General features: G+C 41.8%; 1 protein-coding gene across 2 annotated transcripts in view; it reads left to right on the plus strand.

The window, feature by feature from the left end:
• Positions 1–26,041, plus strand: part of DDC (dopa decarboxylase) — a 107,258-nt gene that overhangs the window by 62,477 nt on the left and 18,740 nt on the right. Inside the window, exons 7-10 of one of the 2 annotated variants that reach the window (XM_032758072.1) lie at positions 1,785–1,851; positions 6,590–6,684; positions 10,459–10,526; positions 12,785–13,135. In XM_032758072.1, the coding sequence (XP_032613963.1) occupies positions 1,785–1,851; positions 6,590–6,684; positions 10,459–10,526; positions 12,785–12,857 (303 nt within the window). In that variant the 3' untranslated portion in view covers positions 12,858–13,135. Of the gene's footprint in view, positions 1–1,784; positions 1,852–6,589; positions 6,685–10,458; positions 10,527–12,784; positions 13,136–25,912; positions 25,990–26,041 lie in introns of those variants that run through there. The other variant, XM_058431539.1, reaches the window with a different exon arrangement.

The raw sequence follows: 26,041 nt of genomic DNA on the forward strand, positions 1-26,041 counted from the left end.
GAAAGCCTACATTTAAACAGACTGCCCCTGCTGCACCCAAGGGTAGCCCCTTGGGGGACTGACTCCCTTGGGCATAGCTCAGTGACACAGAGAGCCCTTCCAGAGTCCAGCCAGGACCTGTTTTGGGCCCACACCCCTGGGTTTGGCATGGAAAACTCTGGTCCCTGAGCCGGCATTGCTCTGTCTGAGAAGTACCTTGTCCAGCCCAGCCACCTGTGAGAGGAGCACGGCAAGGCCAGTGAGATGAACCTTCCGCAGGCTGACTCTGTGCTACCTGGGCATGAACACTTTGTCTCTCTCTAAGAGGAAAAGTTGGTTTCCAGGTGAAATGCAAGGCAGTCATAGGTGAAATGGAGCCAGAAAGGTCTCCAACTGGGGTTCTCACATACGAGTTTCTGACCTCTCTATCTTTATCCTCAGGACACATGGCATTGCTAAGACTTTACAGGGGGCTCAATAAAGCTCACACAGATTTAATTCTATTCCACACTCTTGTCGCATCGGCAAAGAAATTTCATTATCTAGACTACGTGACCTGCATAAATCAATTAGGCCCTTTGGTTTTGTAAACATAATGTACGTTTTGATCCTTTGGAGAGAGTTGTTTCAATTCAGCAATAGGTTTCAGCATCTATGCAATGTCCAGCAAAGTGCAAATGCTCAGCCCAACACAAAACAATGAGACAGGGTCCCTGGTTTTGGGAGCATCATGGGTCTGGAGGGAGAGACAGACACGTGTGTGGGGACAACACAATCAGGCTGTGCCAGTGCAATCGTGGCACCACAAGGTCCTCAGAGGTCGGGAGAGGCCACAGTGACTCCTAGCCCGTATTTTCTGGGTTGTGTGACTGACAGCACTCAATGCTTTCTCAGAACATCCCTTTTAAAATTATTTTTAATGTCAGCAGTGTTTTCTCATGACCTCCTGAGGGTTCAATTAATCTTTGGGAACAGTATCATTGAGAAAGAGAAAGGCAGCGGATTAAAGCTGGTAAATGATACTCTTGCTCAAAATCCTAGTGTGACTCTTAACTGATGCCAAAGTCTGTTCTGAAAGAAGCATTCCACGAGTGCCTTGGGCAGTCTGCGGCCTGCTGGAGGGAGCCTCATCTCTACTGTGCTTGCTCTGCTCTGTGCATTGCACATGTGTGTATGCACACACACACATGTGCACACACACAGAGACACACACACCCCCCCAAACTAGGAAAACATCCCAGGCTTCTGCTCCATAGTAGTAACTATGTTCTTACATTCTCTATATATGTATATATATATAGAAAATAAAATATATACACTTGTGTATATTTTAATTATAACTTAATTATAAATTTAACTAGATTATAATTAAATTAAAATGTATATATGGAATATAAGAACATAGTTACACTAATGTTACTAGAACATTAATTAAAATTTAACAAAAATATACACACATACATATATATGTATATTTCATAAAGTAGAATATAGGTATCATTGTCCAGATGGTAGATTGCTTCGTTTCTGCCCCAAGGCACCCTGGAAAATCTTTTGCAGCTTCCCGGTTTCTAACCTCAGAGCTTAGTTTTCTGTCTGCAAATCTGTTTCTCTTAACCTGTTGTGGTGCTTTCACCCAAAGATTCAATGTGCATCCATGGGCTTACGTTTCCATGTAGCAGACATTCATTGGGATCTCGGCTAATGGCCCTGGGTTGGACCATGGGGCAGCAGTTGCTTGTGTGGAGGTTACAGCAGTGACTGGCACCTGGGAAATAAAAGGTTGTCTGCTTTTTACCCTCTAGGTGGTTGCCACCCTGGGGACCACAACATGCTGCTCCTTTGACAATCTCTTAGAAGTCGGTCCTATCTGTAAGTATCCGATTCCATTTTCTTTTTGGAAAATGTTCTCTGTATACAGGGAATTTAGCAAACCTTTCTCGTTGATCTCTCTTTCTTGTCATTAACATCATATTGTGATGGTTTGCCCAGCTCTTCTCGTATTTGCAGTAACACAAACCTCATTAGCTTGAACTCCACAAACTCAGAATTTGGGCTAATTGGAAAAGAGCTGAGCTTAGTTCTACCAATACACTATTTGTAAGAAAAAAAAATTCCAAGCAACATAAAAGTTATGTAAAATTGCAGGTTGTGTTGGCCCTGTTGAGGAGAATAAACTCTTCAAAATCTTAGAGTAACCACCTTCATATGTGGGTCATGCATACACCTGATATGAGAATTGTCCACGCTTGAATTTAATTCTTTGGTATATCCCTTTTTCACCTTTTTTTTGGAATTACTGAATGCAGTTAAGAAAATTGCTGAAGGTAGTTTAGCAAATCAACACAATGAAACTGGATTTTGCCAAGGAATAATCTGTGCTTCAGATGTTTTCCTGGTCACTCTCACCTCCTCCCTTCCTCATTCCGAGATCCTACGTTTTCTCATTGAGACTAGGATGCTGTGTTTTCAAAAGGTGAATATGAATGAGCAGCTCTGTTCCTAGAGTTTCACCTTTGACATGTAGCTCTGAGAACTCAGCAGGCCTTGAAGCTGCTTCTGTGGACAGAAGAACCCTCGTAGGGCAGGGACACTGGCTCAGGGGGCTCCCCCTGTCCCTCTGGGATGGGAATGTTCTGACCACTTGGCTGTGAGTGGAGCTGCCTGAGTGGGGCCTTCAGACCACATACCTGTGGCCTGTGCCAGATCCCACAACAGCTACCAGGGAATTGGCTTCATCCTTAGTCTGCATAAGCCAAGCACAGTTTTCACCTCTCCTAACCCAAGAGTCACCCATAGTCCATACTCAGAGGAGTGGACCCTCCTCTCATGGGTGTTGGCCTCCCCTCTTGGGGTCAGCAGCTGGGGAAGGCCAGTGCTCAAGGTGCAGGTGCCCTTGTGTGAGCTAGACATGGAATTGGTGACAAGGAAGCTAGGGTCCAGTCCAGGATCCACCGTGAATCTTACATTCTGAGCTTCATTTATGCTGTCTGTAAAGTGAAGACAAAAACCCCACTTGTGCTCATAAAATAACAATATTTCCCCACATGATTATTCAGAGGATGAATTTATGCAGGGAAAATGCACCATCCCAAAGGTGGAGTGCATTGCTGCACAGCAAGGAAGGCAGCGCTGGGAACTACTGGGAGGTGGGTGGCATAGACTTACCCGCTCTCACAGGGTTTTGCTCCACCGTTTATGCTCTGTGGCACACAGCTGTAAGAACAACTGGCGGGAAGTGGTCGTGCACAGCCCCAGGCTGGGGAGAAGGGATAGAGCTGGCTGACTCAGGACTGCAGCCACAGCGTTGGCCTCATCAGCTGCAAATCTTCATCAGCTCAGCCAAGCAACTTGAAGTCCTCTGACTCAGATGTCAGGCTAAGAACTGAATGTCCTGGCCGGTAGCTGGCTGATGTAATTCCCCAGGGCTATCGGATTTAAAGGGCCGAGGTCTTCTGCCGGACAGAGCCCACATGGCCTGCTGTCCCCTGGGCCCAGTGTGGGCTGCCCGCTGGACCATGGAGATGACAGTCAGCGTGTGTCACCTGCCAGTCACAGTCCCCTGGATGGATCCAGCTCAGGCCTTCCTGCTGTCTGAGGCCGCCTTTTCTTTGTAGAGGCTGGAGGCTGTGGACAGAGTTTGATTTATGATTTGTTTGGTTTGAAACACTGAGGTTGCTTTTGGGGTTATGCAGAAGGAGCTGACATGGGTGAATGCCAAAACCCTTTCATTCATTGGCAGAATGTACAGGGGAGGTCAGTTTTGACAGTTCCTTTTTTTTTGAGATGGAGTCTTGCTCTGTGGCCCAGGCTGGAGTGTAGTGGCTCAATCTCAGCTCACTGCAACATCTGCCTCCCGAGTTCAAGCGATTCTCCTGCCTCAGCTTTCCGAGTAGCTGGGATCACAGGCACATGCCATCATGCCTGGCTAATTTTTGTATTTTTATTAGAGATGGGGTTTCACCATATTGGCCAGGCTGGTCTCAAACTCCTGACCTCAGGTGATGTGCCCGCCTCAGCCTCCCAGAGTGATGGAATTACAGGCATGAGCCACTGTGTCCAGCCAACAATTCCATTTTTATTGATGGTGGTATATTACTAACTGTTGGTGGTACCTTAACAATTAAGTCAGCACCTTTTTACCTACTTTCCCTCTCCTGCTACCATTTTCCTATCACCAGATATTTAGCATTCTCCAACTCCAAGCGGGACTGTTCTGAGATCCTGAGCTGACCTTATTCTATATATGATTAGAATAATCTAACATAATTCAGATAAGTTATTCACCCACCATCATTTGACAAAGAAAACAAATCAGAAGATGGTTTTCTTCCAATTTCTGCCTTAGGAAAGACATTTTCTTTTTATTGCATTTGAAATGATTTGCCAGTAAGGGTGTTCAGATTGGTCTGCTTGGATGGATCAGTTGTCTGGCAGGTTTTACTGGGAAGAAGATGGGATACAAAAAGTGGATAGTTGAAGTCACTTAGGTTGCCGTGGGGAAGTGGGGAAACTGAGGACGAGGGTATGGGCTGAGTTGGGGGGCCATCTCAAGGAGTGAGGAAGGGAATAGCACAAGGCAGGCAGCCAAAGCTGCATGCTGAGGTGCCAGCATAACCGGGAGAGGACGTGCAGCTGGAAGGGCAGCCAGGCCTGCTGCAAATTCCCGGGAAGTCTCAGAAGGAAAGAGTCACTGACAGCAGGAAGCTGGAGGGGTGTGAGGCTGTCCCATTTCTCCCCACTGAGGCAGCCTTGCCTCAGGGCTAGGTGTGCCCCTGGTGCATGCCACTCCTGAAGCTCTGGCCGCGGGTCTCTGTGTCTGCCTGGTTCCTAGATGGGCCGTGCTATGCAGTGTGTGCTGTTAGCGGATCACATATGAGATGCAGAATGCAGAGGCATGCCCACAGCTCTGTGCGTCCCCATGGAAACCAGAGAAGCCCTCCAGAGTCCACTTCCCTTAGGGGTCTGTAAGTTCCCTTCTGCAGGAGTTGTAGGCCAACTGCAAGCTTAGAGAGAATACAGTCCTCCACAAAGCTGATAAAAGACGTAAGGCATTTCAAAGCTTTGACTCAGTTTGATCATCAGGATGAAAGCCCTCAGTTGGATCAAGGTCAAGTGTGTCCTGCAGACATGAATATCCACCCCAGGGCATGGGAGGCCAAAGGTCACAGAGCAGTGTGGATCTGAACTGAGGCTTAGGGTCTCATCACCTCCCCCAGAATCAGTCTCACCTGTTGCTTGCATAACCCCAGATGGATGCAGCAGTGAGCCAGGAAGAGCACAAGGCCTTAGGATTTACAGAGTTTCTCCCTGAGGAGTCACTCAGTAATCATGGGATGTCCATCCCTGTAGCTCAAATCAGCAGTAAGGCTGAGAAAAACCTCAGATCCCATCAGAAGATAGGTGTAAATTTGAAGCTTTTTGTAGTCTGAACGTTTGTGTCCCCCGCAAAGTCCATTTGCTGAAATTCTAACCTAAGGTGATGATATTGGAGGTGGGGCCTTCCCGTGGTAATGAGGTCACCACAGTGGAGCCCTCCCGATTGGGACTGTGACTAATTAGGGCCCCTGAGAGTCTCACGCCTCATTGCACAATGAGCACCATGGATGGTGAGTGAACGATGAATCCATGGATCCCTACAAATGCAGGTGCTGACCCTGACATCTACCCCATCGTGCCCTGACACTGGTATCCACCCTATGAGGTGAGGGTGGCTTGCGCCCTCTCTGCAGTCCTTCACCCTTCAACTGTTACTCTCCTGAGTGCCTAGGGCTGAGAGGCAGCAACCACGGAAGCCACATTTATTTCTCCCCTGCTCAGTGCTGGGGACCTGGCAGGCACATTGTAAATATTCCCTCGCTCATCCCTTGGGTCTATGGGTACTGTTTCATCTCCATCTTCCTGGGAGGAGAGTGAGGCTTGGAGAAGTAGATAGGACCCCTTGGCTGGGGAGCAACTGGAAGCGGGAGTTGAGCCCAGATCTGTCAAAATTGAGGGAGCATGCTACATCTGTGGCTCTCCCAGCTCCTGAGTGAGGCAGCCCCTGCCCACAAGGCTGCTATGCATGGTTGGAAAACAGAAACTCTGCTCATGAAGAAAGGAGGGGATGGTCTAAGATGGTGTAAAATAAAGAACTTCACCTGGTGGTGGGGATGGAGTGGGGCAGGTAGAGGTCAGAGTGGACTGTGTGCAGACCTCCCCTTGGGTGATGTTTCGGGGAGGACTTGAGAATGGATTAGCAAAGGGAACCAGGAAGAGAATTCCAGGTGGGTGGAAAGGGTGGTGTCACTGGAGAGAAATGCAGGTGAGTAACATGAGGCTGTCACACGATGGTCCCTCAGATTTACACTCAGCCGCCAGGGTCAGGAGAGAAAACCAAGTGGTGCAGTGGCTTCCGTTTTCCCTGGTGTGTGTCTGGGGCCAGCAGCACACACATGTCCTCAGCTTTAGAGCCTTCGAATGAGGGGGCCTTTGGGGGATTCAGCCATTATTTCAGCAAATATTGTTGGCATGCTCTACGCAAGAAGGTGCTCAGACAGGGCGAGGTCAGCTGGCAGGCTCCGTGGTGAGGCATCCGTCTGGGGACTCACAAGTTGATTCTGTACTTTAGGCAACAAGGAAGACATGTGGCTGCACGTCGATGCAGCTTACGCAGGCAGTGCATTCATCTGCCCTGAGTTCCGGCACCTTCTGAATGGAGTGGAGGTAGGTGCACCCTTTGCTCTCCCTAAGGCTGTTTTCACAGTGCTCTGTTATTGACCGCTCCCTTCTTGAGGAGCTGACATCCAATCTCTTGCTATTGCGGTTTGTTTTAGCCAATTATGTTTGAACCAATTCCCACTTCCTCAGAACAGGGGCTGAGAGCCTTCCCCAGTCATACAGCCTGTCCTCCTGAAATACTCCTGACACTTACAGTTCCATTTCAATCTACACAAATCCCAAACAGAAAGAATAGATGTTAGCTTATAAAACTGTGGGAAAGTAGGAACAAAATAAAATCTTAATGGACTTAAAAGAGTGATTTAAAATACCAACCCGCAATTCCATACAATCTGGTTCAATATGACAGTCATGTTCTGCCCATATATCTGAACATGATATTCACTTTAACCAATATTGAACAAGAAGATACCAATGCATTTAAATGCCCCTAGGCAGTCTTCTGGAAATTGTAAAGCGTGGTCTTTAATGCTAAGTGAAATGCCTGCTTCTTTTGAGAAGTAGCAGTCAAAATTATTGACCAACACTCCGCTTCTCCAAAAAACAACAGAATGTAAATTGGTACAGACTTAACACAAAGAAATGACCTTATTGATATACTGTGGTGTGTTATTTCAGACTCAAGTGGGATTTCACTGTTGTTGGTGGCTCATAGGGTAGGAAGTCTCTCCTCCCCAAGAACTCAGCTTTGAATGCCACAGAGGGTCCTGAGAGGCAGTCTTTGGCAGTGTGTCCAAGAGAAGGAGGTAGCAAAGCAGGGGAGCTGTGGCAGTGGCCAAGAAAGAAATGCTTTCTGCCAAGGGGCAGGAGGTATCGTGAGACCTCACCCATGTGTGATGGAGGATGAAGGGCACAGTCCTCTGCATTAGACTCCTTGATTTGAATCCTAGATTTATCCTTAGGACTAGCTGTGTACCCTTGGGTGAGTTAGATATCCTCCCTATCCTCCATAAAATAGATTTCATAAGAATACATCCCATGTGGGGTTGTCGCCAGGGGTAGATGAGTTAATCATGTTTTAAGGGCTTAAAAACAGTGCCTGGCAGAGAGTAAATACTGAACTTGCATTAGGTGCTTTTGTTATTTTCTACCATGTCTTAGAAAAACTTTCTCCCTTGAAACTTTCCTCTGCTTGTATGTCAGGCTTGCTAATCACTATTCTAATTACAACTTTGAATTCTCATAATGCTGTAATACCAGAAAAGTGGGTACCAGAGGTATAGAATACAAATGGCCCCATCTTTGGAAAGAATAATCCTCTTACTACTAATCAATGAAGTAGTATTCTGGTTTATGTCTCCATCACATTCATTCACTCATTCATTCAATAATTACTCGTTGAGTACTTAATACAACCTAGGACTTACATGATGGATCCTTGGGGGTAAATGGAGCTTCCAAGGCCTATGTACGCACTGGGGAGAGGGCATAGTATATGAGAAGTTCTCATAATGTGATGCCAGTACCCAGCTGATATAGTTCATTGCCGGTAGCTAGTTTGGTGGGTGTTTGGTGCTGGGAAATGAAGAGTAAATCTCTGTATCATATAAATGCATGGCATGATGGAGATAATCTCCATTATTTGAAATATCTGTCCTGGGACAGTTTCAAGGGAGGAAGGGCTAAGCAGTCCTCTGGGATTTATGTGCCCTCCCCAAGGCTGGCCTGAGCTTGATGCTCTTTTGTAACTCTGCGTATCGGGTTTAGGGTTCGTGATCTTTTCCTACCACTGCTCTTCTTTTCCCCATGAACTGACAACTTGAGGTTTCATCTTTCATGGAAGGGTGCCTCATTGTCAGACCACCACAGCAATGGGCTTTCCAGCCAGATCCTATCAGCAGCAGACAGGATTTCATACTCTACAATGAGTCATTGCCATTTTTCTTGCATTATTGCTCCCGACTCTCTTTCCATGCCCAGCTGAGGGCTGTGCGTCTCAGTGGGGCAGATAAGGAGGCTGCAATATCCTGTTGTGGCCCTGCCCTTGGAGATAAGAGCCTTTCTCTCGAGTCAGCAGGAGGAAAATATCACTGCTGGGTAATGAGAGAAGTTTAAACAGATCAGCCCCATAGGAGGGAACTCATAAAACTCCTAGCAAACAGAGCTCCTCTTTAACCTTTTGTCTCCTTTTATCAACAAATGAAACTTGCTGTAATTTCCTGTCCCTTTCTCAGAATTACTTTTATTGAAACCTAGAAGGAAATGAACCTGGGTCTCCAGAGCGGGTCGATGTGGAAGGTTGTCATCCACCGACCAAACGCCTCCCAGGATGCCCCCGGGTCCCTCAAGCCTCTGCTGCCTCCTCGGTGCACATCCCTGAAACCAAGTAGACAGGAGGTGCCCTAGGGCCTTGGGAAGACTGAAAAATTTCCCAGTAGGAGAGTCAGCCAGACTGGGGCCTCACTGCAGCAGCCACCTTCATTTCGGTATCAATTATGAATCTAGCCACATGGCCAAATCCCTGGCCATTAAGGTGGACCCTGTTCCTGTTCACCAGTCAGGTGATAAACCAGGATATGCATTTGAAAAGCCAGGACATGCATTTGAAAAAGAAAGCACCATTCATGACAGCTCAGGGAAAACACAGAGTGTTGTCCTCTGCCACTCTTCGTGGTTGAAATCTCTTATTTTCTGCTTGAAAATAAGGTAGCCCCTAACACTGATGCACGCAGCCAGAGCCGGTTGTTCACAGTTGTTACCCAGGATCTTCCAGCTATGGGAGTCTGTAGCTGTTAGGAATACAATGAACTTGAATATTGTCTTTAAAAATAAAGGAGCTGGTCGGGGTGCAGTGGCTCACACCTGTAATCCCAGTACTTTGGGAGGCTGAGGCAAGAGGATGGCTTAAGCCCAGGAGTTCAAGATCAGCCTGGGCAACGTAATGAGACACCCTGTCTCTACAAACAAAATTTTAAAAATTAGCTGTGTGTGGTGGCACATGCCTGTAGTCTCAGCTACTTAGGAAGCTAAGGCAGGAGGATCACTTGAGCTTGGGAGGTTGAGGCTGCAGTGAGCTGTGTTCATGCCACTGCACTCCAGCCTGGGCAACAAAGTAAGACCCTGTCACTAAAAAAAAAAAAAAAAAGAGAGAGAGAAACATTTAGGTAAATGGGGAGAACTGTTGATATGTTACAGCAATGCCGGCAAAAGAACCCATCAATTAAATGAAAACTGGATTTATCCCTACCTACTGTAGATTAGTAATAAAATTTCCTCTTTCCCACTGTTTATCATGACACGTGTAGTCTGAGAACTTTGCTAGCTCAGCAAGTGGAAGGAACTTCAAGCATAAAGTATTTCACAGGCCAAATCAGTACAATTCCTGTACGTTGTACTTGTGAAGGACAATTCTGATTTTTCCAAATATTCCGGTAATTTAAAATATAATATGGATACACTTTATGTCACATTAGATTATGTAAATTTGAAAATGCTTTTCATTTGGGAATATAAACTTTTAAAATTCTTGTTCCATTTTATGAGGGTATTATCTAGATATAGCAAAACGTACAAATCAACTCTAAATACATATACCCACCCCCATGTACTTACCACCCAGATCAAGAGTAGAACAATTCCAGCACTCCAGAAGACTCCCCTACCCACCGCAAGTTACTACTCCTCTGGGCAACCCTACCTGGCCTCTACCACTGTGGATTAGTTGTGCCATAAATTTTTATTATCATGTATGGGGTCTTCTTTATAATTAAACATTTATAAGGAAAATGTTTTCTTTTTCTTACTCTTGTTCTTTGTCAGTTTGCAGATTCATTCAACTTTAATCCTCACAAATGGCTGTTGGTGAATTTTGACTGCTCTGCCATGTGGTAAGTTTCCCTGCTCACAGATGTCAGTTGCCTGTCCAAGGTGACAGTGCATTTGAAAGAAGCTGGCAGGGAAGATGACAGAGCCAAAGGGGTACAATAGTCACTTAGCTCACTGCTTGCTGCCATTTCTGAACCCTTGATGGAATTATTGCTAATTCTTAGCCTCGCTGGAAACTTTTATCTAGGGAATATCATTGCAACATACTGGCATAAGAAATGAGAGGCCTAAAAAGGACAATGTGTAGTTTGACTTATCCAGCATTAACAGAAAACAAATGCAAGTACACACTTCTAATTCAGTAGCTTCTGTGTTTTCTTTCTTAGATTCATAACCAGTCTTAGTCTAATGCTAAGTTTAAGCAATCTGAGTCCAAATGCTTAAAAGCGTTTGCTAAGGCTGGTTGAGGTGGCTCACACCTGTAATCCCAGCCCTTTGGGAGGCCAAGGCGGGTGGATCACCCGAGGTCAGGAGTTCGAGACCAGCCTGGCCAACATGGTGAAACCCCGTGTCTACTAAAAATACAAAAAATTAGCTGGATGTGGTAGTGCACGCCTGTAATCCCAGCTACTCAGGAGGCTGAGGCAGGAGAATCGCTTGAACCTGGGAGGCAGAAGTTGCAGTGAGCCGAGATCATGCCACTGCAATCCAGCTTTGGCGACAAGACTCTGTCTCAAAAAAAAAAAAAAGTATTCGCGAAGGAAAAATAATAGTAACCATGTTTCCTAAGAATTTCCCTGGAAATTCTTTTCTTTCTTTTTTTTTTTTTTGATATAGTGTCTCACTCTGTCGCCCAGGTTGGAGTGCAGTGGCGTGATCTTGGCTCACTGCAAGCTCTGCGTCCCGGGTTCGTGCCATTCTTGTGCCTCAGCCTCCTGAGTAGCTGGGACAACAGGTGCCTGCCACCACACCTGGCTAATTTTTTGTATTTTTAGTAGAGACGAGGTTTCACTGTGTTAGCCAGGATGGTCTCGATCTCCTGACCTCGTGATCCGCCCTCCTCGGCCTCCCAAAATGCTGGGATTACAGGCATAAGCCACCGTGCCTGGCCAGAAATTCTTAATAACAGCATGATAATACCTTGGTGATATTTAGAATAAGAAAAAGAACTAAAGTATTAAAGTGGGTGATATTACACCACCTACACAATGTTTACAGAAATAATGATTATGGGCAGTGGTACAGGGACGCTAGAAACTAGTTTCTCTAAAGTTTTAAAGTAAGAAGTTGATTGATTGATCATAGGGCCAGAAGGATTTGCATGAATTTTGTACAGTATGCAAAATTGCAAAATTTTCCAAATTTTCAGAAGGCTTTGCAAAATTGTTCAGTATGTAATTTAAGTGAATAACTTTTCACTTTCCTCCTAAGCATGAGGAAAGCAGCTTTTATACAAAACAACTAATGTCAGCTCTCAAGGTTACCAAAATATCCGTTTGACCTTTTCCTGTTTTTTAGGCTAACCACATTTCTAGTCCTTTACTTGTATACAAATCAAATTATTTTTTGTCAGTCTTTTTCCCCAAACTTCTGCTATATAATTTTAAAACCAGATGGTATGTGGGCATTTCAGACTTAATTTTGTCTGAAATAAGTATTTATGAAAGACACGGCTGTTATAAATTTGAGTATTCTTTTGTATTCTTGTGGTTGTGTTTTTCCGTTTCACCCAAGGTGGAACACAGTGAGGACAGTTTGCACCATGTGCCAGAGGTCCCTTTATTCGAGGGGTAATTTTGATTGAAATGTAAATCCACTCTGCTGAGGTTTTTGGTCAGTGGGGAAAATTCTCTAAGGGAGCTGGAGTTCGGAGGGACCAGGCAGAGTGTCCACAGGCTCTGGCGGGAACAAGTGGCTCTCCCCACATGCTTTTGTTTTGCCAGGGGCAGGCGTCCTCAGATGCCTTCCACAAAGGAAGCCCTAGAACCACCCTTGAGCAGGGCGAGGGCTGATGGGCTGTCTGGAAGAGGGGTTCTCGTGTGCCCTGAGGCTGTCCTCATTGCCTGGATAGAACAGTGATATCAGCAAGGCTGTTAGTGACTGCGGATAGGTACATCCAGGCTCCCTTCTAAGTCCCTAACCTCTCGTAGCTCCGTGGACCCCCAGACAGCCCTGTGATGAGGGACAGACATTGCCACGCTCTCTTTACAGATGAGGAAACTGAAGTGGTCAGGGACCAGAAATATTTTGGGTCCCTAATCTTGGAGGCAAATATTGACGCACAAGAAGGAGTGTAATGAATGCGGCGTCCTGCCCTCAGGTCCAGACAACTAGTGCGTATGTTAAGGCTGAAGAAAACCTGCTTAGTCAGTGCGGTGGTGAGAAGGAGTTGAGCCTTTCGGGCCGCAGAGGTGATTCCCTGAGACTGCCGCAGACGCTGCAGAGCTGACGCCAGCAAGTTGGCGGCTGTGTGCTCATCTGTCCCGGACAACTCTTCCCCGGCACTCGGGGTTCAGTTCAGCCACCAGCCTGTGAGGGGAAATTTGAAAAAGTGGAGGTGATGTACGGAAGAGACACAGGACACACAGGGATGAGGCCAGGCCATTTGGAAAAGGGAGAGAGGACAGAGTTTAATTCCTTGTAGAAGGAATTAAACGTAAGCCCTAAGACACAAGAGAGGCCTGCGGTGTCTGGAAGTCTGCCACAAGAGAAGGGCGATGGGGTTAGTTCCCATCCTCTGGAGTGGGCGACAGTGGTGGGGCAGGGTGGTTGCAATACTTGAGAAACCTCTTACCTTCCTAATGGCTTGAAAGGCTACGAAATATGTTTTTACATTACAATAGAGAATGTGCTCTTTCTCTCCTGAGCCGGTGCGTTCTCGACAGAACAAGGGTCAAAGAATTTGGTGAGATGTTGTGTACCTGGAAAAATCAGATCTCTCCAAAACCCAAGGATTTGTCCCATGACACTATAAAAATGGCATGAATGTTGATAGATGAAATCTGATTTTTGAAGGATTTGTGTTTTAACACAGAAATCGCTGATCTTTACTGTTTGGGGGCACTGTGCCTGCATTAGTTGGCTAGGGCTGGCTTAACAAAGTGCCATGGACAAGTGGCTTAAACAAGAGATTTCTCTCAGTCCTAGAGGCCAGAGGTCTGAGATAAAGCCATCAGCAGGCTGGTTTCTTCTGAGGCCTCTCTCCTGGGCTTGCAGATGGCTGTCTTCTCCCTGTCCTCACATGGTCTTCCTTCTGTTTACCTGTGTCCAAATTTCCTCTTCTTATAAGGACACCAGTCACATTGGATTTGGGCCTGTTAACCAAAAAGTATCTGAGACAGGTCTCAATCAATTCAGATGTTTTATTTTGCTAAGGTTAGGGACATTCCTGGAAGAATAAACATGGAATCACAGAAACAGGGTGTGGTTTGTGCCTTTCTCCAAAGATGATTTTGAGGCCGGCAGTATTTAAATGGGAAGGCAAGCTGGAGGGGAAAGAGGGAGAGTGTGGTCACATTACTGAATCCACGTGTTGTGAGAGAAAAGGAGCAGGTAGGGGAATAGTCAATGATATATTTGTCTTCACGCCCAGTAAATCAGCTCTTTATGTAAGATAAGGTGAGCATAGAGTAGTTACCTGTAGAGATATTTAACCTTTTATCTGTAGCTTTCTGCTTAGGGACAAAAGGAAAGGTATCTTCTTGCATGAAAACATCCAGCTTATTTTTTTTTCCTTTGGCATAGTAAATTGAGGCACCAAGTTTTTATTTTCCGTTTGCATTTCTTCCCCTCCCCTTTTAAAAAAAGTCTTCCGAAAATGCATTTTAGAAGAAAACGCGTCTCTAGTCTTGGGGTTTTGTCTGGCCTCTTGTGACTAAGACAACTATTTCTAGACAGATATGTCCCACGTTGTTAGGAAAGCTCATTTTTAGCAGGTTGTAAAGTCTCATGACCCATGAAGAAAAAAATAGGTGGAGGAAGAGAGAGAGAAACAAACAAACAAACAAACATAAAGGGAGAACAATCCTGGAAAACTGACATAAACCATATTACTCTGAAGTCTCTATGTCAGTAGGCAGGTATGAAAATGATTTACGTATATAAATAGGTTCCTGTTATTTTCTTCCAAAGTTGACGTTGTCTAGCTTCAGTTTACAGGGCTTTAAGAAAAGCATAGCTTAATATTTAGTGATTTCAAATCACGATTAAAAAGGAAAAGAAAGAAGGAAAAAAAAAACTGACAACATTATTTTGGAGAATTGTAGCCAGGAAAAATTTTAGAATTCAGCCCAAATTGTAGAAAATAATAAAAATGGACAAACATTAGGCAAGGCTAGAATCTAATTACAGATGTACTATAGTTTATTTTGAAACATAGTTTTTCTCTTTCCAGTTCTCCAATTTTATTAAATACAAGATTATAATAGGGCCAATTTATTTGTAAAATAAGTTTTAGTCCTATTATGATTGGCTTGATTATTTGGATAAAGTGCAGCAAGAATAATCATTTGCCATATAGGTTTGCTCTCTCGCTTTTATTTTGTTGTTGTTGTTGTTTTTTAATTGGTTTTGTTGGAACCTTTTCATAAAGAATCTAAAATTTAGAGCTTTTGTTGTTGTTGTTGTTGAGACAGAGTCTTGCTCTGTTGTCCAGGCTGGAGTGCAGTGGCATGATCTCGGCTCAGTGGCATGATCTCGGCTCACTGCAACCTCCACCTCCCGGGTTCAAGCAAGTCTCCTGCCTCAGCCTCCTGAGTAGCTGGGACTACAGGAGTGTGCCACCATGCCTGGCTAATTTTTTGTATTTTTAGTAGAGAGGGAGTTTCACCATGTTAGCCAGGATGATCTCGATCTCCTGACCTCATGATCCATCCACCTCGGCCTCCCAAAGTGCTGAAATTACAGGTATGAGCCACCGTGCCCAGCTGATTTAGACCTTTTTAAAAGCCTCAGTCTCAGCCAAGGATTTTTCTGCGCCTATAGATACCTGTATGAATTGGTTGAATTTTTCTATTTTCAAGGTCCCAAGAAAACTTGAGGTTCCTAGCCCTGTTAGAAAGTGACATTTTTCACTTACCGCAGGTCAGGACCCTGTAAAGACAAGGTATGGGGCCAGTTTTTCTAAGAGGCTTTTACTAGCTCTGTAGGTCACCCTTATTTTCTCAAGGCAATCTGAAAATGTCATTCCAATCAAAGCATTGGTAAAATAACCAATGACAGAACAGGATCACACACAGGTCATTGTAAAATCAGTCATTCATTTAGCCAAAGCGATAACTCAAAGATTTCACAACCTTTATTCTTTGAGAGAAGAGACTTACTTTTCTAAACAATAAACTCTAATAAAGACAGTATGAGGCCAGTTAAATCTGTCTCTCAAATTTTATAAACAAATCTATTAAATTTTAATCATCTTGACCAAAATATATAATTTCCATAAATCATTTTATAACCTTTTGTAATGTTTTAATTAAAGAATGGGTTAATGTCCCAAGAAAACCTTGTTAATCTGGCATAGGGACACAGATGGTGGTCTTGCATCAGTGTACCTTTGATATTAGTGTTTAATTTATAGAGAAACTAAACTAATTTTATCTCTCAATATCAGCTCTTCCAATCTTATGTGTCCACCTCTTCTGTGATAGTCCCTGGGCCTAGAGGGGTTGAATAGTTTTAATTTCTGGCCCTGTGTCTCATGAACACAGTTTATTTTGATTGTCATCTTCTCCTGGGTCGGAAGATGAGGCTTTTAACTGCTGTCAGTGTTTAAGATTTAGCTGGACTTGGTATCTTTTTTAGACCCAGAAATCAAAGTCCTGTAGTAGTACAATGACTTTAGAAGCAATACAAAAAGTTATATGGATATAATAACCTTAATTTTTTAAATCTCAGCTTTCATAGGACTTTAATTAGACACAGGAAGAGTGCATCCTGTGTTATAAGTGAGTTTTCTATTTCATAGAAGAATTTAGAGAATAATATAGGAAGAAAGCATTTGCTTTAGGCTGGGTGTGGTGGCTCATGCCTGTAATCCCAGCACTTTGGGAGGCCGAGGTGGGAGGATTGCTTGAGGTCAGGACTTCGAGACCAGCCTGGCCAACATGGTGAGACCGTATCTCTACTACAAATACAAAAATTAGCCAGGCACGGTGGCGTGTATCTGTAATCCCAGCTATCCTGGAGGCTGAGGCACAAGAATTGCTGGAACCTGGGAGGCAGAGGCTACAGTGAGCTGAGATGGTGCCACTGCACTCCAGCCTGGGTGACAGAGCAAGACTCCATCTCAAAAACAAACAAACAAACAAACAAAGAAAACCATTCAGTTTAGACCTTTAAGATAAGATATAGTTTTTAATCAGGCCACAACATCAGTCAGAACCAGAGGGGAAAAAATTAAAGGAGCTGATAAAAAGTTGAAAGAGTTACTATCTCAGGCCCTCTTGAAGGGGAGAGAAAGCTGAAAACAGTGAGATGAAATTAAAGTTGAAATTTTTGTTTATGAAAATTAAAATGTCTTGTAATTTTATTAAGAATAAATCAGCACCTTAAGAAAATTTAGTTGTTCTAACAAATTTTTTAGTTTATTAGTGTATTTTTAATATCAAAGCCCAATTTCTAGAAAGACTATTATAAATAACTTTCTTTTAATTTTGGCCAACTTGATCACATAAACATTTTTTCATAAATTCTCTTTTTATAAACCTTATTATGACTTACACAAACCATTTACTGAATACTTGGAGTTTCTGTTTTATCCCAAACATCCTGTTTTGTAAATAACCAGTGATTTTATTTTAGGACAAAAAAATATATCATACAACATTTTTGTCATGTTAAATTATTTTCCTTTTAATCTTTCTTACCAAAAATACCACTTAATATTTATAACATTTTTTGCATCTCTTTTATTTACTGTTTCCTTTTACCTTGTTTTAGAAATGACCTTTAAGTAATCTTTGAATTAGACAAAAATTATTTCTTTTTAATAAGAACACATTGTCTTTTAGAAAAACATTTTCCTATATATTTTTTTAAATTGGAAATGACCCAGACATTTAAGCAATATCTATTATTTTGTTTAATGTTACTTTAGATTCCAAATTATATGTCAAGTTTTTTTAACAAGCATTTATTCTATTATATTTATCTGATTAATTTTTTAATAGATTACTTATAAAAACTGATGGTCATCATTTAAAGTTATTTCCCTGCTAACCAATTTTATAGCCTGCAAATTTCAGGTGTTTACCTACGTAAAAAACTTAAGGTTAAATAAATGTATTTGTTTTTTCTTTTTGCCAAATAATTCAGGATTAACTGTTTGCTATTAAACCAACAATATTAAATGCCTTACTTACCAAAAGTTACATAAAGATAATTCTCTTTCGGGCTGCATTTATGGCTTTATAACCATCATTCCAAATATTGACACCTTATAATATATAGCAAACATAAATATAAAACTACTTGACCAATAAATCTAAATAACAATATGTGTTGACAGTTCTTAAGACTTTCTAATTTTATTTGGCCAATAATTTTAAAGCCAGCTTACTTATTAAAAATTAACTCAAGTCATGTGAACTTGAAAAGCATTTCGATTATTTACTAAATTTATGAGTCCTCCTTTATTTTTAAGCCAGTTTGGTACCTTGTGGCCACAACACATAACAAAACACATGTATGTATACATAAACACACCTAAGCACACATAAACAGTCATGCAAATAAAGATCCCATAGCTTTTACTTCAGAACTCTAGCCACGATATATCAATACAGACTCATCAGTTTACAAAAAAAAAGATCAGATAGAAACAGTGGTTTTTATCTCAGCACCAGTAGAAAGGTCCTCTAAACTAGAAAAACACATTTTCTGAAGCAAAAAACACATCCTCGTGTGTTTTATAAACTTTACCAAAAACACATCCTATGATATACTACTAATTCTCACTGAAAATTCAAGGATTACTTAATTTAATATAATATGACTTTAAGTATTCAAATTACTGGGGAGAGTTTTGAGACTAACTTTACCAAATTAATCTTATCAAAGATTACTAAAACCATATGAACTGAAAAGCCTCTGAGCTAGTTTCTATTAGTCTGATAAAAACTTACTTTTCTTTAGGCCAATTAATTAGAACTCTTTTATATAATTGGTAGCAAAATATTATTTCCACATGACACATATGAACATATAGACATAACAGACCCAGGCAGAGGCAGATCTTATATATTTAAAATATTTCATTTGCTTGTTTTCAAGAATATTCTTTCTCCTACTTAAACTATTCAAGTTGTCTGGAGGGAAAGAGGGAGGGTATGGTAATCCATGTGTTGCAAGAGTAAAGGAGCAGGTAGGGGAATAGTCAATTATGTATTCACCTCCCACTCAGTAAAATGGCACTTTACAACAGATAAGATGAACTTAGAGTAGTTACTGGTGGAGATATTTAACCTTTTAGCTGTAGCTCTCTACTTAGGAACAAAAGGAAAGGCAGCTCCTTGCATGACTTAGCTTTGAGCTTAATTTTTCCTTTTGGCAGAGTGAATTGGGGTGCCAGGTTTTTATTTGCCTTTCAAAGTCCCCACCATATGACCTCATTTTATTAAATCACCTCTTAAAGGCCTTATCTTCAAATACAGTCAGTCACATTCTGAGGTCCTGGGAGTTGGAACTTCAACATATGAATGCGGAGGAAGGGGGACATAATTTGGTCCATAACAGAGCTCACAAGAAATCACTAGTTAAAGCCATAAGCCTCATATCTAAGGATTTAAACCAAGTCAGCTTATTTTAAACTCCATAATCTTAATGATCATCTACTTACTGATTTGTTTATTTGATAGCTATGAAACTTATCTTTTCATTTGATCTCACTATACCCAAACACCCACGTCCCCGTTTTTTCCTCATTTTTCTTACTACCAAAAACTTATTTTTTTCATTCCACAGTGGATAGTCTTCACATTGCCTTGCTGCCACAGTGGCCTGTGCTGTATCTGACAGTATGCAAACCAAGAGTGCATGCACGCAAAGCAACATACGTATTACAAATACACATACAAACAAAAAGATGCACATAGAACCCACTGGGATCACTTCTTATGGATAGAGAAGCTGGAGAATGAGAGGTGTTTTTTGGTGTAAATGAGCAAAAATCAGGGTCACTTTTGTTCAAGCTGTTATTGACTTGGTTTTCACTGTAAACACTGGAAGTAGTCTCGAATTTTAGCCCAGGATGTACAGCCTCAGAGCAAAAGACAAGTAGGTGGACCACAGCATCCCTTCCTCTAGACACCATTACATTAAACTGGCAATCATTACAAGCACAGCAAGTACACTTCATAATGAATCATTATTCTGTTCATAAGCTTTTTAGGGACTATATTATTATTATCCCATCTAAGAGGTAGGATCCACTGATCATGCTTGGTGGAGGTTGGCTTCCCCCGCCTGTTTGCGAATGGTGCCTTGTAACATGGAGACAGCGAGTGGGGAGAATGAGGGCTGAGAATCTCTACTCAGAGGCTTTTTCGCACTGTCCAGATATCATGAAATAAAAATAAATATTTTGACAGTCTAAGAGAAGATTACAGTAACGTGATCTACCTTAACACAATAGAACACAGATAATAAGGACACTTGTAAGAACCAGAATTCACAAAAGGACAAATATTCCTCTAGATTCCTAAGAGTGTAAACTAAGCAAAAAAATCCTAAGTGGTGAATTTTTAAAGTGTCTTTTAAAATTTCACTAATTCAGTAAACAACATATAAATGGATTTTTTATTGCTTTCACTGGTTTCTTTGTATTCTTTAAAATTAGAAGTGTTTCTCTTTTGTTTAATGAAATTGTACTAATGGTTAGTCCATAATTTAACATAAACACTTTGGTTGTACTCTTTAATACTGAAATAGACAAAATAATTGAAGTTTCTGAAACTGGCAATCATTATAAGCATAGTAAATACATTTTATAATGAAATAATTATTCCGTTCATAAGCTTTTTATTGTTCATTTGATATTTTGAATCTTTTATCTGTAAATGTGAGCCATTCTGTCCAGAGCTTATTGCCTCTTTAATGTCAGATCTCCAAAGAAAGACTCAAATTCCATACACACGAAAGGCATATATTATCCACATTTAAAAGATGGCCTGTTTTTTTTTTCCAAAATGTTAAATTTTGCCATAAATTATTTTATAGTGTTTATACACTTCTGTTACATTGGGAGATTTTTTAAAATTCTATTTCTTTGAAACAGTTTTAATCATTCTAGTAATCGTTGAGACTTGATTCTAGAACTTGTTTTAACAGTCTTAGCGGATAGTTTTCTACTTATCTATTTGGATTCTTTGCACTTAGATCTGGGAACCCTTTATTATCTTGAGTTTTTTATGGATGTTATTGGGACCAGGAGGTCACATGAGTGCTCATTCAGTGAGCACTATGTAGTGTTGTAGATTTTTTTTAAAAAGAAAACGTAAGAAGCCAGGCTTTCAACCCCACACAGGGGTCCTTTTCCTGATCCCCTAGGAATGTGTCTGGTTACAGAGAGAGGCTTTCCTCACCAAGAGGCTCATGCAGGTGAGGTCACCATGTGAGGTGACTTTGGTGCCACAAAAGCATGTTTCTCTGTGCGCGTGTGTGTGTGTGCCCATGTATGTCCTCAAGTACACATACACATCTGTTTCCATAAAATTCTTTCTCTTTATAATATCAATTAAATCTTAACAAGAAATGCAAATTTAGTACCTAAATATTGAAGAGGCGACTACCACAGGCCCATCAGAAACGTGGGCCAATGAATAAAGTATAATGGGAAGCTGCAAATACTGAGAATTGAATAAAAAGATCCAACAAAACTTGCCACACACAGCTAAAGCAGCACCTACAAAACAGACGTCAATTAAAAAGAGGAAAGCCAGAAAATCGTAAGCTAAGTATCAAAATTAAGCTAGAAAGCAGCAACAAAATAAACCTCCAAAAAGTAAAAGGAAGAAAACAATAAGAATTAAGAAATGTAACAAAATACACAAAAAAGACCCAACAGAGAGGATCGACAAAGCCAGATGTTGGTAGTTGGCCTGCCTAATTACATAAACGATCTCTGGAAAGATAGATCAAAAATAAAGAAGACACAGATTAACTTGTAGTAGAAAATGCAATGGCACAGTTACAGATACTTCAGAGATTTCCAAAAATAGTAAGGGAGCATTATGAGTAACATCATGCCAAGAATTGCCCACAAACACATATATACAATAACTACAACAAAACATGATACTAAAACTGACTCAAGAGTAAATAGAAAACCTGAAAAATCTTATTGTTAAAACAACATGTCAATAGTAAAATTTTCTTACAACAGAAATACCCAAATTCTTCTTCTTCTTCTTTTTTTTTTTTTTTTGAGACAGAGTCTTGCTCTGTTGCCCAGGCTGGAGTGCAGTGGCGTGATCTTGGCTCACTGCAAGCTCTGCCTCCCGGGTTCACGCCATTCTCCTGCTTCAGCCTCCCCAGCAGCTGGGACTACAGGTGCCTGCTGCCACGCCCAGCTAATTTTTTTTTATTTTTAGTAGAGACGGGGTTTCACCATGTTAGCCAGGATGGTCTCTATTTCCTGACCTTGTGATCCTCCTGCCTCGGCCTCCCAAAGTGCTGGGATTACAGGTGTGAGCCACTGCGCATGGCCAGAGATACCCAAATTCTTAAACAGTGAGTATCCTAAACTGCAGGAAACTTCTCAGTCCAATCCTAAGTATAATTCACAGAGAACAGCAAAAGAGGTCACACTGCCTCTTATATCTTGAAGCCAGTCTAAATTTGATTCTAAAACCAGATGAGAAGCTGAGACAGAAAAGCTATAAAACAATCTCATAAACTTAAATGTAAAAATTCTAAGTCAAACATTAGCAAATAAAATCCAGTGGGATTTTTAAAAATATAGTATACCATGACCAAACTGTGTTTAATCTGGATATGCCAGGATGGTTTAATAGTAGAAGATTTTTAAAGTGCTAGTCACCATGTTAACAGAGAAGGAGAAAAAAAGTTATCACATTAGACGCAGAAAAAGCATCAGATAAAAGTCAACAACATTTTGGGACAAAATGTTTTAGTAAAATCGGAACAGCAGAGAAATTCTTAATCTGATAAAAGGTAACTGCCAAAAAACATAGTGAACCTATACTTAATGGTGAAATATTAGAAGCACTCCCTTTAAAATCAGAAAAAAATGAGGATTCCCATAATCTCCACTTCTGTTCGACACTGCACTTTCCTAACCTCCATAACCAAAAAAAAAAAAAGATAAAGAAGTAAACATGTAAGGATCAGTATGGAAGACATAAAACTCTCATTGTCAGATGATGTAACCTCAATAAAAAGAGAATCCTCAAAGTATTATTAATAAAAGAACCCAGCAAGATGTCTACATACACTAACATTTTTAAGGTTGCATTTTTTTCATCTACATTAAACAGTATGTGTAATTTTTACAAAAGTAATACTCTTTATAGTAGCAAGAAAAGATACAAGTTTACTATGCACAAACATATCCAAACCTGTTCAGATTTAGATGGAGAAAATTCTACAATTTTTTGGAAGTCATTAAAGAAGTCCTAAGTAGGATGATATGTTCGTAAAGAGGAAGACTCAATATTAGACCTCAGCACAATTCTAATAATTATCCTGGCATAATATTTATATGGGCCAAGAATAGCCAAGATAATTGTGAAAAAAAGATATAGTGAGGAAGTTGCCTCCTTAAATATCAACGTGTATGTGTAAAGCAACCACGACTGAACTCATGTAGCACCAGCGCGGGCGCAGACGGGTAGAGCAGATTAGAAGAGAGAGCCAGAAACAGAACCCACATATTCCGATTAGGGCTTCTAATGTTTACAGAATTGTTGCAATCCAATATGACAAGGTAAGCAATCTAACAGAAAAATGAACAAAAAATTCTTTATCAAGGAGGAAACAGATATGCTTAATAAATACGAAGTTACTCACCCTCCTTAGTAATCAGAAATGTAAATTGAAATCCCAGTAAAACACTATAGGTTGTTTACAATGGTCTCTTCATACTAAACGTTGACCAGGATATGGAAGAGGAGCTTGCAGACTGCACAACTGTTGTGGAGACTGATTTGGTGCTATTGAGTAGGGCCATAGATAGATGCTTTCCTCCAACCTTAACATAGCTCACCTTGTGCTATTCCATGGCCGACGGCGCTGCCAGTAGGGGCTCCAAGGGTATGCACAGGGATGGGGTCCCATGTCCACATCAGTGTAGTTTGTCTATCAATAAATGGGAAACGATAGAATGAATGGATTGGGATATGTGCATGCACTAAAGTCCCATGAGGTCATACAAATGAGTGAGCAAGAGCTCTGCGCATGAATGAATGTGAAACTCATAGGTCTATTTTGGGGTAAGAAAGCAAATTATAGAAACATGCATGGAATTATAAAATTTAAGATAATATATCTTAAGTTTATGTTACAGTATGTTTAGCAGTGTGCAATATAGATTGCTTAGGGATTTGGAGAGAAAATTTTGTAGAACTATGTAAGAGTAGGAACACAAATTCAGCCTTGTGGCCTCTTGTGTGGGACAGGGAGAGGAAGCAGGTGAAGGACAGGAATATTTAACTTTTATTAATACTTATAATTTAAGTTTTATTTCATAAGCAGGGGGTGGTGACTTATTCTTGACATCTTTTGTAAGGCTTTAATTAGTGCAACATTTTTTAAATTAAAAAACAGCTGGAAGGCCCCTGCTGAGAATGAGAAGGGAAAGTGTGGTCTTTGTGGACAAAGGGCAGAGTTCTACTGATAGCCATAAATATTCACATCCCTCTTGGTCCCTCTCTTTAAGACTAGGCACAGAGCTTTCTCTAATGCAGAGAGACTCAAAGGACCTCTCCCCACAACCAGTGGCTCCCCATAAAATGCCTATGATGCAAGAAAATTCCTATACACACACAAAATTAGGTGCAATCAATTTTCTTCCACAAGTCAAAGAAAGAATATACACTAGACAGCTTATTTTTCCTACTGACTTTGTCTGTCTTTAACCTTAAAACAAAAATAAAGGCTCAATGATGTTTTGTAGAGAAATCCAGCCTCTCTCTCATCTCCTTGGTAAGCCACATCCCAGCATCCTATTTTGTGCTCACTGGGTTCTGTCTTTCAGGGACTCTCTCGTTTTATTTGTTTTCAAGCCTAAGCTACTGTTAGATTAACATTTCTTCTCTAGTTTGCCCTTAGGATACTTTATTTGCTACAAAATTGCTTTGTGATGGTGTCACTACACTACCAATGGAGCGGAGCAATGGCAATTACCATAAAGCACAGGTCCTTCAAAGGCCAGCCCAGTGAGAGTTTGGGTCCGAGTTCTGCAGAATGACTACCAGTGTGAGTGCTCTGTGTGCAGACAGGTGAAAGAGGACCCCTGTCTGCAGCCCAGGGCATCCTGGCCTTCTCGCTCATTAGCGCTTGGGATTTTCACCCCACACACACTTACTGATTCCAGCAGGGCCAGGCACTGTGCTGTCCCTGGAAAGAGAGAGAGGAGCAAATGCTAACCTCTGTGGTTTTCCCTCTTGACACCAATTCTCCAACTGCAGACACCAGCTGGGTGTCCTAAACTCACTCCTATTCTGACTGTAACTACCTAAAGGTAGCGTCAGACTCCACAGGGTTAAGGGCTCAGTCCCATCAGCCGGCCTCCACTTCGGATGCCAGTTACAGTGTTGGGTCTCGAGGTTACCCACAGTTCTGTCCACCATGGCTACAAACTCATGTGGGGGTCCCATAACACTTGCCCCAGGGTCAGTAACTTATTAGAACAACTCACAGAATTCAAAAAAGCATTTTACTTAGGTTTACAGGTTATAAAGAGTACAAACGAAGAAATGCAATGGCAAAGTACAAGTGGGGTGGTAGGTCACGTGGCTTCCATGCCCTCTCTGTGTATGCCACCATCCCAGCATCATGAAGCATTTACCAACCCAGAGCTCTCCAACCCTGCCACTTAGGAGTTTTTAATGGAGTTTCATTCAGTAGGGATGATTGCTTAAATCACTGGCCAACTCATCTCCAGCCCCCTACCCTCCCTGGAGATTGGAAGCCATTGAGGAGACCCCAGCTGCCAGCTATCTTATTAACATGGAAAATGCACTCTTATCACTAGGAGATCTCAAGGGTTTTAGGAGCTGTGTGCCAGGAACCGGTAACAAAGATCAAATATTTATTTTTTATTCTAAGACCCCCTCCCCAGGTACTCGGAGCAGAGACAGGGCCGTGCAGGCAGAGTGATGTTCAGCGCAGGGCTGGGAGCAGGTGCCTGAGCTGAGGCAGGTGGGGAGAGGGGAGAGGTGGTCCAGTCTAGGGTGCTTGGTTATCAGCCCTATCATTTGTTCTCTAAAACCAGGGTGAAAAAGAGAACAGACTTAACGGGAGCCTTTAGACTGGACCCCACTTACCTGAAGCACAGCCATCAGGATTCAGGTAAGCTGTGAGCCTGCTTTCTGTGGACTGTTTCTGGTCTTGTTCCCCTCAG

The sequence above is a fragment of the Hylobates moloch genome, unplaced genomic scaffold (assembly GCF_009828535.3).
Source record: "Hylobates moloch isolate HMO894 unplaced genomic scaffold, HMol_V3 SCAFFOLD_1, whole genome shotgun sequence".
In the NCBI taxonomy this organism is placed as follows: Eukaryota; Metazoa; Chordata; class Mammalia; order Primates; family Hylobatidae; genus Hylobates; species Hylobates moloch.